At 46.1% G+C, this 13111-nt stretch overlaps 1 protein-coding gene across 8 annotated transcripts in view; it reads right to left on the bottom strand.

Annotated features, from left to right (window-relative positions):
- The window catches only part of MINK1 (misshapen like kinase 1), a 965829-nt gene that overhangs the window by 41331 nt on the left and 911387 nt on the right, over positions 1-13111 (bottom strand). For all 8 annotated transcript variants that reach the window (XM_085637899.1, XM_085637895.1, XM_085637897.1 and 5 more), the window contains 2 exons: positions 11962-12062; positions 7064-7213 (listed from right to left, as the gene is read on the bottom strand). In XM_085637899.1, coding sequence (XP_085494025.1) covers positions 7064-7213; positions 11962-12062 — 251 coding nt within the window. The remainder of the gene's footprint in view (positions 1-7063; positions 7214-11961; positions 12063-13111) is intronic.

Below are 13111 nucleotides of genomic sequence, written 5' to 3'. Positions count from 1 at the left end.
AGTTATGTCCAAAGTAGACTATTGCAATAGCCTACTTATTCATGCCCAAGAAAGAGTTCTTAAACTCCAACTGGTACAAAACGCAGCAGCAAGGCTTCTGACAGGCACTCCCAAATTTAAACCTATCCCTAACATGGTCCGTCAACTCCACTGGCTCCCAGTCGGAAGCAGAACCAAGTTCAAGGCCCTTTGCCTCGCTTATAAGGCTATCCATTCCATCGGACCCAACTTCCTCAGGCAATCACTTTGCCCATAAAACTCCCCCAGACTATTACGCTCCTCCACAGCTAATCTTCTCGTCGTCCCCCGTACTAAAAAAGCATTTTGGGGCGACAGATCCTTTCTGTTCGCCACCACTAAACTCCCCCCCACATAAAGACCAGCCCTTCCCTTCTTACCTTCAGGAAGCAACTAAAGACTTGGCTCTTTAACCAATAAATTGTCGTGTTCACCTCCCTGGTTAAAGTCCTCCGCACCGAGACACCCACGGGTATTTGAGCGCTTAATAAATTGCATAAATAAAATAAATACATTTTGTAGTTTCCTCCAGAACCTGCATCGAATCCAACAAGTTCTCTAGATGCTAAGCCTTTAGAGACTTCAGATCCCACTGCAGAGCCCACATGTGACATCTGGCATAGTCTACTAGGTGGATGTAGAAGGCCTAGAAGTCTCAGAGGCACTCACACTGAGGCCCATGAACGAGGCTGAAACATCGCAATCATAGCCTGAATGTCCAGGGACACTTTGATCTGGAGGGAAGGCTTGAAACTTTATCAGATCCAAACCAGCTTGGATGAATGGATGCCTCTAAAAAGTAGTCAGGTGAGACTTCGGCACTTTGATCGAGAACCTCAAAAATGTTAGGAGATTTGCAGTCATCTGGAGGTGGTTTACAACTGACTGTGGCTGAGCCTGTCGAAGAAACGCGACCATCAAATGACAGGTCTATTAGTGACGCCTGGATGTATCTTGATAAACCCAAGGATCTCATTTACACGTAGTGCCGAAGCACTATGCTTGTACTGACTGCCCTGCCCAAGAAGTAGATGGTGTTCAGCCCAGGGCAGATGACATACTTTACTGCATCATGACCATCTTGGATAATTTGAGCAAGCTTGGTGCAGAATTCTTCAGGACTGTTGGCAAGATCTTGCCGACCACATCCCATAAAGCATGCCAGGAGGCAACTAGCATTTACTGAATAGAGGGCAAGGTTAGCTGAGAAAATCATCCTCTTTCCCGAATGCCTCGGTACATTTTGATTCCCCATCATAAGGCGTTGTAAGGAGTGACTTTGGATTGGGTCTACTCCTCAACACCTAGACCACTTCGTTTCAGGCTTAGAATGTTGCATAAAGAAGGGGTGATCGCCTAGTGCAGGTCTGTGTCGTCTGGCAACCTGTCTGTTGACTGATGGACAAGAGCCAGGCTTGGCACATTAGTGTGTCCATCAGGGCTGCACTGGAAGAATCAATCAACAATCAATCAATCACAGATTTGTGAAGCGCGCTACTCACCTGCGAGGGTCTCAAGGCGGTAGGGGGGATAGGGTGCGGGAGGGGGCGGTTGTGCAGCTCTGATTCAGCTGAAGAACAAGGTCTCGAGGCTCTTCCTGAAGGTGTGCAGAGTGGGGAACGTCTGATGTTGAGTGGGATTTCGTTCCAGGTCTTTGCTGCAATGTATGAGTAGGCTCTTCCGCCCGTTCTGGCTCTGCGTATGCATAGGGTTTCAGCTAGGGCGTGGTCAGCGGAGCGGAGGTTTCTTTTGGCTGTGTGGAAGGAGACTCTTTCATTGAGGTATTGGGGTCCGGTGTTGTGTTGGCATTTGTAGACGTGAGTGAGTAGCTTGAAGGTTACTCTCTTCTCGACGGGAAGCCAGTGGAGGTCTAGTAAGTACAGGGTGATGTGTTCCTGTCGTGGAATGCAGAGGACGAGCCTGGCAGCAAAGTTCTGGATGGTCTGAGGTTTCCGGAGCAGAGATTTGTTGATTACAGCATAGAGGGCGTTTCCATAGTTCAGTCTGCTAGTTATGAGTGCGTGGGTGACGGTCTTTCTAGATTCGGGGTGGGGGGAGGAGTGCATCCACTTGAAGGTCTTGCGAAGGATAGGGAGGGTGTTGTAGCACAAGGAGGAGACGGCGTTGATCTGTCGGGTCATGGTGAGGGAGGAGTCGAGTATGATGCTGATGTTCCCGGCGTGGTCTGTGGGAGTAGGAGGGCTGCAGAGGGCGGAGGGCCACCAGGTGTTATCCCATGCTGAGGGGGTGAGTCCGAGGACAAAGTCTTCTCTGAGTTGAGCTTCAGACAGCTGTGGGTTCAGAGAGGAAAGGCAGGAGTCTGATTCTTTGGGTTCAGCTGGTGATGAAAGAGTGTATTCAGTTGAGGGCAGTTCACTGTATGCCGGCGTCATGGAGTGTGGCGGTGAGAGTGCTGTAGGAGACGGTTTCGAAAGCTACAGAGAGGTCAAGTAAGATGAGGGCCGTCGTGTGGCCCTGGTTGAGGAGAGTGCGGCTGTCGTCTGTGGCGGCGAGGAGGGCGGTCTCGGTGATGTGGTTACTACGGAATCCGGATTAGGAAGAGTCGAGGATGAAGTAGGCTTTGATGAAGGTCGTGAGCCGGCTGTTGACGATCTTGTTGGTGACTTTAGCCGAGAAGGGGTGGAGAGAGATGGGTCTGTAGTTTTTGAGGTCAGTATGTAGGTAAGTGGGTTTCTGTTGCAGTGACCCCACACTTTTTGCCAGACTACTGATGCACTTTTTTCTTGGTGTGCCATGGGTCCCTGCCAATCAGGTTCCCAGGGCCTGTGTTCTTTCCCCACAACTAACCCAATTGGCATCTCTGACCACAGGTCAGCCCCTGGTAAATGGTACCACAGGTACCCAGGGCACTGTGACCTGGGAAGACCTGTAAGGGCAGCAGCACTTATTGTGCCTCCCTTAGAGGCCCTGTACCTTTAAACACAAACACTGCCTTTGTAGGCTGCGTGTTTTGGTGCAGAACAAAGTAAAGAATCGACATGGCAAACCTCCCTGTGTGCCATGCCTACAACCCCCTGCCCTGGCATAGATCAGGCACCCCTCTAGTTGGGTGCCCTATGCCAGTGGTGACGGTACAGGTGCATGAGCCCTGTACCCCTACAGTGTCTAAGTCCATTTTTAGGCATTGTAAGTGCAGTGCTGCCATTAAGAGTATATGGTGCTGGGAGCTTGTCATTACAAACTCCACAGCACCATAATGGCTACACTGAAAACTGAGAGGTTTGGTATCAAACTTCTCAGCACAATAAACCCACACTGATGCCAGTGTGGAATTTAATGTAAAATGCACACAGAGGGCATCTCAGAGATGCCCCCTGAAAAACGACCAGCCTCTGGTGGGTTCCCTGACTGGTACACACCAGCCTGCCACCACGAGACATGTTTCTGGACCCCTAGGGTGGGAGCCTACGCTCCCTGAGCCCAGAAACAAAGCCTTTCCTGGGCGGAGGTGTTCACACCTACGCTGGGCCAGGAAGAGCCATCTTTGGCAGTGGAGCTTCAAAGGCCTGGCAGCCTTTGTAATGCGACCCCCCACCTCTCCTGCTATTTGGAGCAAGCTCCCTTCTTGCCCACTGACTTGGCGTCTCCCCTCGAACCTGCTTCTGCGAAATCCCGGCGTGTCCAGCAGCCAGCAACCTCACAAACCCCGGAGAAACTGCCTGCCTTCACTTTCCAGACTGTTTCTCCCGTGAACATCGGACGTGTATAAACTGCAGCTTCTGGTGCCAGCTAGAGACCACGAATCCAGCCCACTCTGCACTCGCTGAACCCGGCCCAAGCTCGAGTGGAAAAACACCATGAGGAGGTCCCCCTGGCGATCCTGACCCGAGATCCGGTGACCCCTGACCTGCCTCAAGCCTCCAGATGACACCTGCAGCCTTAATCCAGAGGACCCCCCCCTACCGCGACCTGAGCGGGTAAGAAAATCCAACATCAAAAGGCACCCCTGCACCCGACGCCCCACGGCCTTGTGTGCCAAACCAGTTGTGCCTAACCATCCCTCTACATCCCAACTTACCCCTCGAAGTGGTGGTCGCACCTGGAAGATCCTCGTCCCCGAGTCTGCAGTGTTTCTTTGTCCCGGAGGTTCTCCATTGAAAACAACAGGGCACCCTATCTCAAAACAGCACCATGCACCCAGCCACCCTAGTGCCGCTGAGGGTGCACCTTTGGTGCTACTTTGGTCCCCAACTTGCCCTGAGCTTAACCCTAGGAGCTTTACACCCACAACCCAGTGGCCTGCTTGCCAGCACCACCAACCAGATGCCCCCTATCCCCCAGTGGATAACATTGGGCCTCAACACTCTGAACCAGGCTGCCCTAGTGCCACTGAGGGTGCAACAACAGTGCATCACTGACCCTGTGGGTACACAGACATCACCCACTGAACATGGCTCCCACACACTTGAGGCGATGTTTCAGCATTCTGCATTCTGGTATGTAGAAAATATATCCACTCGAGGAACCACTGGTTTTAAAAAATGCTTTGTAACATGCTACTGTCTAGTTCCTATTTGTGATTGTCAATTATCTGCTTAACAGGTTTGCGCGACCATTTTTAAGACTTGGGGGGATGCACTGCTTGAATGGATACATTTCTTGCAGGGAGCCAATTCCACATTGACTTTAGAGATAGGACCATGGACCTGGAGCCATCCTGTATGTATAAAATAATACTTTGAGATTGTCTTATCTGTTTGAATTAAAAACCTCTTCTTTGTGATGTATAGTAGAAATGCTTTCAATTCAAGATGTACAGCCTGGAGTTCTAGTACATTTATTCCATAGAGTTGCTGTTTCTTCTAGCACAACCCCCTGTATTGTCCAATTCCATAGACGTGTTCCTCAAACTGTCAGTGATGCATCTATCACTGTGGTCTGAGGAGGCAGTGGAAAAGGAATTCCTTTTAAAAGATTCTTGGTTCTGCATCACCCTCTGAGTGATTCTTTGGTTAATAGTTTTGGCTTCAACTTGTCCTCCCAACTGTCTTTGTATTTAATCCGTTGGTCTTCAATGCAGAGACGTGAAATTGATATTAAATAAATATATTAGGCCATTGTTCCCAATGCAACCCGGATGTACACTGAAGAGAAACACTGCAACAGAACTAAATCAAATAAAAGGTTCTGCACCACAACTATTCAATGCGTCACCCACCAGGACTTGAGTCATAAAGACTCTTATTAGAGGGCTTGCAGTTTGACTCCTGAATGATCTGAATCTATCATCAGGAATTTACTTTAAACCTCATCCCTGATGAAGCCTATGTAAGGTGAAACGTGTTGGCTGTGCCACCTTGGAATTACACAAAATGAAGGAAAAATTCTACACTAATAATCAAGACCTTCGAGCAGCTGTTTAATGTTGAATGTGATACGCCACAATTGTTTCTGTTGTCTCTATTATTTGCCAATGAATGTGTAGAAGGCCTTCTCCTTTTGCGTTTATTTAGAGTTATTGAAGGTCGTGTACTAATGCGGACAGGATGATGCAACTCGGGATGCAACTCTGGCATTTTTCTTAACGGAGAAACTGACCCCCTCACTTGATCTTTCGTAGTTTTAATTCTATCTGCAGAGGTGGCAACCTACCCTGGATGGTAACACTGGCAGGAAAAGTCAGTTTTGGTATCTTTGCAGGCAATGGTAAGATCAGCATAGAAAATAAATGCCCTGATGGAGAGTAAACAATTAATGAAAGAAGAATTTCTCAATGTTGATTTGTTCAACAGCGTATATCTTGATGAAGATCTCAAATGTTTTATGGAGGATTGCCTCAGGGGGAATCTCTGACGCATTGAAGACAGTCTCAGCAGCGATGTTCTCCCCGTCGATTTGAGTCTCTGGCATTAAACCCACGGTCAAGCAGGACTGATGGGGAACATATCAGTGTTTCCGCTTGTTTTGACATTGAATATTGCTTGTGTGACTGTCATAAGTGTGTTGAACGGAGGGGATGGTGTTTGGGACTCTTTTCCTCCGTGGATCTTCACTCCTGGGAGTCCCTTTGGGACAGATGCCACGGTGTGGCAGAAGAGTCACCCTCTTTGCCCTGCTAATGATGTTTCCTTCCCCACAGCCCTGAGATCTTCTAACTGCCCCCTCAGGCACAACCCTTCTCTGTACTTTAGACCTTTGTCATTTTATGACAGAATTCAGAGCTTGTGACATTGGGTAAGCGGAAAGCACACCACATACATCTGTCACAGCCTCAGTCATCCCATATGAAGAGCTCTTAACAAAAAGTGAAGGCACTGCAAGTGAAAACATCTCACAAATATGGGAAAAGGAGATGATAGAGGTGAAGGGGACACAAAACGTCAAATGATGTGAACAAATATCCAATCTGAGATCTGAACCTCAAACAATATGAAGAACGTTTCAGTGAAGTGTTCAAGGTTCTAGTAAGCACTGGAAAGAAAATATGGAGGTTGTGAGGCACACTGCCCGTACAGTGCATGCTTGGGGATGGAAGCTCCTCACTTACTAAAGGAGCTGTGTACTGTTTGACCTAGTGCTTTTTTAATCTAGCAGTCCTTCTATTCCTTCTCTTTTCTCTACTGTAACACAAGGCGTTGAAGTTTTTCTAAGCTTGGGGTTGACATTTTTCAGTTAGGTGTTTCAGTGTATGGTTGTAAAGTGACTAAGTCAGAGAGAACAACTGTCCTGCTTACTACTACAAAGGTGAAACATAAATTGAAAACTTAAATGTTTACCTCCAATGAAAGCTTTTGCTACAATACAACTGAATAAGAGTAAGTGTGCTGGGGCCCCCACACTTTGGTGGGAATATTCTACATTTATGATTTCAGTAAGGGTCCGACAATGCAGAGCTGAACAGACCGCTGGATGGTCGTTGTCTGTATTGGGGAGACTAGACACAATCCCATCAGAGGGTTTTTAAGAGTGTACGATTCAGTCATTCAAAAAGTGTTTCGGTATCCTTGGTCTGTCGCAGAGATGAAAGATCCATGCATTCACGTTCTGTACTTTACATTGTTGTAGGGTGGGGGGCGGTACTTACATGCACTGGGATATAGATATCATAGTTGTTTCCAGAGTCAACGTCCACTGCATGGAAACCAGCACATGAGCCATAGATGACCTTTAACCTTTGGCCCTCTTCAACAGTAAGGTCAACGAGCTGTGGCCGGTGTGGAAGGTCTGCAAAAGACTACACAAACAACACATTTCCAGGTCACTAGTAACACAACCAAGAGAAAGCAACATGATTGGCAAAGAAGATCTGTCAACTAATGATGAACTGCAAATGAAAGGATGTGGCATCCCAACAGAAGGCTTAAAATATGCTCCCCAACTAAGTCTACCTAGAGTGGGGCAAATGGGGAATTTGTATCTCACAGGCAGGTAAAGTTACATTTAGGAATGTTCTGCAATCCATTAAACATGCTTTGTTTAATAAACAATGAAAAGTGTTGCTGTATCCGAACTGGATTCCAAGGGACTCCGGTGCTGGCTGGGTTGTGCAATTCTCATTTAGAACAACTCAGTGGTGTTTTTCTTAAGAGCCTCTTTCTTCAGATGTTTTTTTACTCACTGTTATTCTGCTAATTTATTATTTCAAATTCTGCATGTTTTTCTCTTCGTTCATTTGACCCATGTTGTACAGTATAATTTGACAGCGCAAGTACCCCAGAGATATTTATTCACAGTCAATTCACACCATGGCAAAAAATCTTGGTGGGGCAGTTCATCATTGGAAAAAAATGACTTGCCTGCAAGTACAGTCTTTCAGCACTGGAATCTTTCATAGAATGACATGCCTCCATTATTCCCCAACATCACACCGATAACCCTCTTTAATCAATGTTAATATAGCATTAGCCCAAAACATAGTCAACATTGAAAACAAATTGAAAAATGCCATAGCCTACCAGCAGTCCACCCACCACAACAAAGTCCAGCCTATCAGAGGATGGGTTCAGAGGTCCAATTCTCCTGGGAGGCACCAACTATCAGATTTTTGTAGCACGACTCAAAGACATGGCCGGATCGTGAATTGGGACAGGGTGAGCGCATCTGAATCTATGAAAGATACCAATGCTGAAGAGATGTAGTTACAGACAAGTAACTTTTACCTTCTCCAGCACTGGGTAATTTTTAGATTCACATGCTTGAATGAAGATTACCACAGTAGTACAAAAATAATATATTGGAAGAAATGAGGCTCACCTTAATGAAACAGATCATGTAGCACTGCCTGTCCCGCTGCTGTCTCAAACCTAGACTAAATATCTAGACATGCTTAATGAAAAGGGTGTGAGTCGAAAGCGCATATCGCAGCTCTACAAATGTCTAGGCCCTCTAGGGTGTAGTACTGCACCCTGCGCCACAGCCCCTTTCGTAGAGAGAGCTCTTGCTTTGCACTGAGGCTGTACATGAAGGAATCCATCTAGAAAAATTCTGAAATGGGGTCACTATTAGTTATATCGCTGAAGGAGACAAACAGCTAGTCACTCTTCCACATAGTGTTCGTTGTGTCCAGATTGAATTTTAAACATCACTAATATCCAACGGGTGCAATGTCTTTCTGCCGGAGTTGGTGCATGAGCAATGAATGTTGCCAAATGAACTTTTTCATCTTCACGGAAGGAAGGAGACACTTTCGGAACGAAGAGTGGATTTGTGGCTAAAGTGGCTTTGCTTTTTGGAAAGGAAGGGTGCTTTACCCAAGAAAGCATTGTATCCAACTCGTCTGGTGGAGCTTACTGCCAGAAGAAACACAGTTTTTCATGAGAGAATTTGTAAGGATGGCTTATGAATAAAGTCAATTGGGTCTCTCATGACGGCCCCTGAATCTGTGTTCAACTCACGAGCAGGCGGTAGCTTGATTTATGGGAGATGAAGACTCTCAAATGCCTTTTGAGTCTCACAGAGAAGGCTTAGAAGGGGAATGTAAAAATCATGGTCTACTTGAAAGTATTGGTTTTATGCATCGAATCAGCTCCTGCAGAAAGCAGACATTATAAATGCAGATTTAAGCCGCTGAATTCTACGTCTTGCAGCAGCCAGGCGGTGACGTGGAGGGAGGCTTGGTTGTGATGCTCTCTTTGCCTGTTCCTCTGGAGGAGCTATGAATCCGCCTTGAACTGAAAGGGCCTCTCCACCGATAGGTGCCGTAGATCTGTGTAGCACAAGAACCTTCGTTGGAGCACCCAGGATGAGGTGGCAGGATTCCCACTTGGCCTTCTGCAGTATCCCGGGAATCAATGGGATTGATGGACAGGCGCAGGTAAATATTCCTCAACGTAGCACTGAAAGTGTTTCTTCAGGGGTCCTTTGACATCGCCACCTGCTTGCGAAGATCAGACATTTTGCGTTGCTCAGTGTTGGGAATTGGTCTAACCCTGGAGTTCCCCAATATTGAAACACTAAAGGTAGTTGCCTGGAGTGTACTTCCCATTCATGAGACTGATGCTGTAAACATTACTACCTCTGCCCACACGCTGTGTAATCCTGGTACATATTCTACTGTTAGTCTGCCATTGTTTTTGAGCTTCTTGAAACCAGATTCAAGATTTTGTTCCTCCTTGTTTGATGATGTAATGTAAAGTCGTCATACTGTCTGTACGTATCAGAACTTTTGCGGGCCCGTGACGGGAAGGATCTTAACACCACTCTTACTTTTAATACGTTTATGTGGAGAGATTGTTCTTGTTGGAACCAGAGCCCACCCGTTGCCTGCTCCTGAAGATGAACACGCCACCTTTTCAGGAAGGCATCCATTGCCACATGAAGCTGAGGGTTTTTGAGCAGACAGGTCTTGTTCTGCTAAGACAGGTCCTCTAGCATTCACCATGAGAGCGCTATCTTCATTAGTGGAGTTACGAGCACAGAAATGTCTTAGTGTTAATTTAGTAATGTAATCTTGAAGCGTTGGTGCATGATGAACTTTCTTTAGACTCATCAGGTCTAAAATAGTGCTCCAGCTTCCCCAATTGTTTCTTGTTGAGGAAGAACCTCGAACGGCATCCTTTATTCCATTGGCTGTAGGGACGCACTCAACTGGGTTTGTGAGGAGGGGCTTTACGATTTCTTTTATAGTCCTTCCAAGTAAAGATGGTTCTTAATCTAGGCAGGCCGGGGAGGTGGCTTTGAAGTGCACTCTATTGAATGTCGATACCAGATGGTCCAGGACATTTTGTTTGCTGAATTCCTAACCTGACCCCGAAAGGACTGGGGTAGCTTAGGCTTGTGGGTCTTGGTGTTGCTTGTAGACAAAATCTCTTGTGATGTCCCGAAAGGGGGGAAATTGTTGGGGATACTGGCTCCTTGGTGTGGAGAGACGTGGGAGGATGCACTGGCTCTACATTCTTTAAAGAGCCCTAGCGTGGAGTTAGCCTTCTTGGCAAAAAGGCGAGACTCCTCAAATGGCATATCCATGAATGACATTTGAACATCGGCAGAGAAGCCTGTGGATCTCACGTTCATATGAAGACGTGCCACCGGAAAAGAGCAAGGTTTAGCATAAGTGCCCATGAGGGTATTGGTCAGGATCCCGTTGAACAGCCTTAGATGCCCGGTTACAGCACCTCTGTAAGTACTTTTGTCTTTACCTCAACAGAAGTTAACTGTGGATCTAAGACCTCAGCTGCTCACCTAATTTCCATCGCAAATGAGGCAGACTCTCCCGTGGAAGGACCAGGAGGAAAGACCAATCCACTTTCAGGGGAATTATCCAGCCCACTGCCCTGTTGTAGGTCCATATAAAATTCCTCATCGTCATATTGTGAGGCGAAACCGCCCCCACCACCAGCATTCCCCCCAAAACCTGGATAGCACTAGTCAGAGACCGATCCTAATAAGTGTTGACTTTTTCTTAATCAGCGAGTTCACTGTCATAGGCACGATCGTTGGTGGTTGCTCCGTCGTCGTTATCTTTGCCAGTACTCCCAGTGTTGGTGTTGATGGTGATGTCATTGTCCGCAGACAGCTCGTCAACAGGGTCTTGGTCATGGTTGAAGGTGGAGCGGACCACAATTACTATTTCTTCAACGATAGTGGTGTCTGCGTATGGAGAATGTGAACAGCTTTATCTGGAGATGTCACAGCTTAGGATTTGTGGCTCTTCTTCAGAGTAACCTTAGAAGATTCATAACTGCTTTTCAAGATCTTTCCCCTGAGGGCGTGTCACCTGTGAAAGAAGTCTGGCCCTTGCATTCAGAACGAGAGGGCCCTTCAAAAGCAAAAGATGATGGCTTCACCAGATCCACAGAGATATCAGGATCAACATTGCAATTTTTTGATTCTGGGAGAGCGGTTTTAAGAGACTAACCACCAGGAGAAAGTATTTCAAGTGCCAAAAGAAGCCAGTTCCGTTCATAATGAGCAATTCTTTGCGATTGTTCTTCTTTGTGAAGATAAAGCAATCACTCTGAGGATCAGCCACAAAAACCATTCATGCCCACAGCCAGCACAGGGGTTGAAGAGACTTTCCTTCTTGGAGGACTCTGCAAAGCTCAAGAAAAAAGAGAGGACTCCAGATCCGACATTCAACCACAAAAGAAGAGAAAGACGCACCTTCTGCAGAAGGGGGTTATAGATTAACTACTGAAAATTCAAAATCTCGCAGGTGGTGCCTCAGAGGACAGTTTCAGCTCTGAGCCCATCCACCTGTTAGGCGGCTGAACTTCAGATGGGCTGCTCGTAGCCTATGATTATTTCCAATATTAGTTGCTGTACTCATATACTGCTGTGTTAGCAGTGGTAGTGACTACTGAGGGCTGCTAGCCAGACGTTGGGGAATATTTCAAGCAAAGTAAATAAATAAATGAACAGACCAAAGCTGGTGAAAAGGAATGAACCATCGGGGAACAGGTCTGACTCCCAATCCCAGGCTCTATTGCACTCTTCCGTTTCACACCAGGACACCCAATCATAAAGATCAGAAGAGCAGGTTACCTTAAACGCCATGAACTTGTGATAAGGCTTGGGCGCCCAAGCGTAGACCTCCACGGAATTCTTCAAAGCAATCACAAGAAACTTGATGCGTTCATATTTTACTAAGACAAACACATAAACAAATGTTTGGTGACTTTACTGTCACTGTATGATTGTAAAACTGGCAAGTTTAAAAACTCCAACATTTTAACACTTGTAAAGAATTCGGAATATTTCTGTTTAAATATCTCAAATGATACACGTTAGATTAAATGTCACTCACTGTTGAAAATAAGCATTGGCAACGCAAACAGGTCTACCATTAGAATGAGTGTGATGGGTATTTTCTTACTGTTAGCATATGTCGCAAAATTAAAAGACAGCCCTTGCTGCCTCCTAAACGTGGCCTTGATAGGCTTGCAATTGTTTTTTTTAATTAACCATCAGATATAATTTTGACAGAATAGTACAGGTACCTCAGAGCAGGTGCACTCACAGCAGGTAGAGAAACACATTTTAGGTTTAATGTACATCACAAGAAAATATGATTCTTAGCGCCACAAAAAAGGTACAATTGGCTTTGAATTGCTGTAACATGACGCCATTGATTAAACACAAAAAGATGACCAGAACAGATTTGAAAAGGCTACAAATATAAAGAACAAACACTGTCAAAGTAAAGCACAAGCCCACCAGCCCTGGCACTGAATGTGGATGTTCACAAATGCAGAAGCACAAGGCAATCACTCCCAGTGCAAGAGCCAATGGCAGAAGTGGGGTTAAAGGAAGCAACATGTGAATGACAGGTGAATAGACCAAAGGATGAGGAGGGCTAACCCAAAGCCCCTCTGTGGATGCATTTTATATTTGTGATTTCTTTTAATTGCCTGAGGCCAGTGAAACAGTTAAATCTGTCTCTAGGCCAGACCTACAAAACTGGCTACCTACAGAGTCCTAACCCAGAACAAGATCTTGCAAATATTGTGTTGCCAAATTCATTTCAACCTTGTCAAATTCATCTGCAGCCAGACTTGAGGAATGCTTGAAGGTTCTAAACGTTTATTCAGATCATTTTATATTTTGTTTTCTATACTAAGGAGTTTTGATAAGGAAAGGCTACTTACTCTGTAACTATCGGTGTAAAGATTGTGGTGCTGTAGATTCACGTCCG

The sequence above is a fragment of the Triturus cristatus genome, chromosome 12 (genome assembly GCF_964204655.1).
Source record: "Triturus cristatus chromosome 12, aTriCri1.1, whole genome shotgun sequence".
Taxonomy (NCBI): Eukaryota; Metazoa; Chordata; class Amphibia; order Caudata; family Salamandridae; genus Triturus; species Triturus cristatus.
This window is presented reverse-complemented; position numbering and strand designations above follow the sequence as displayed.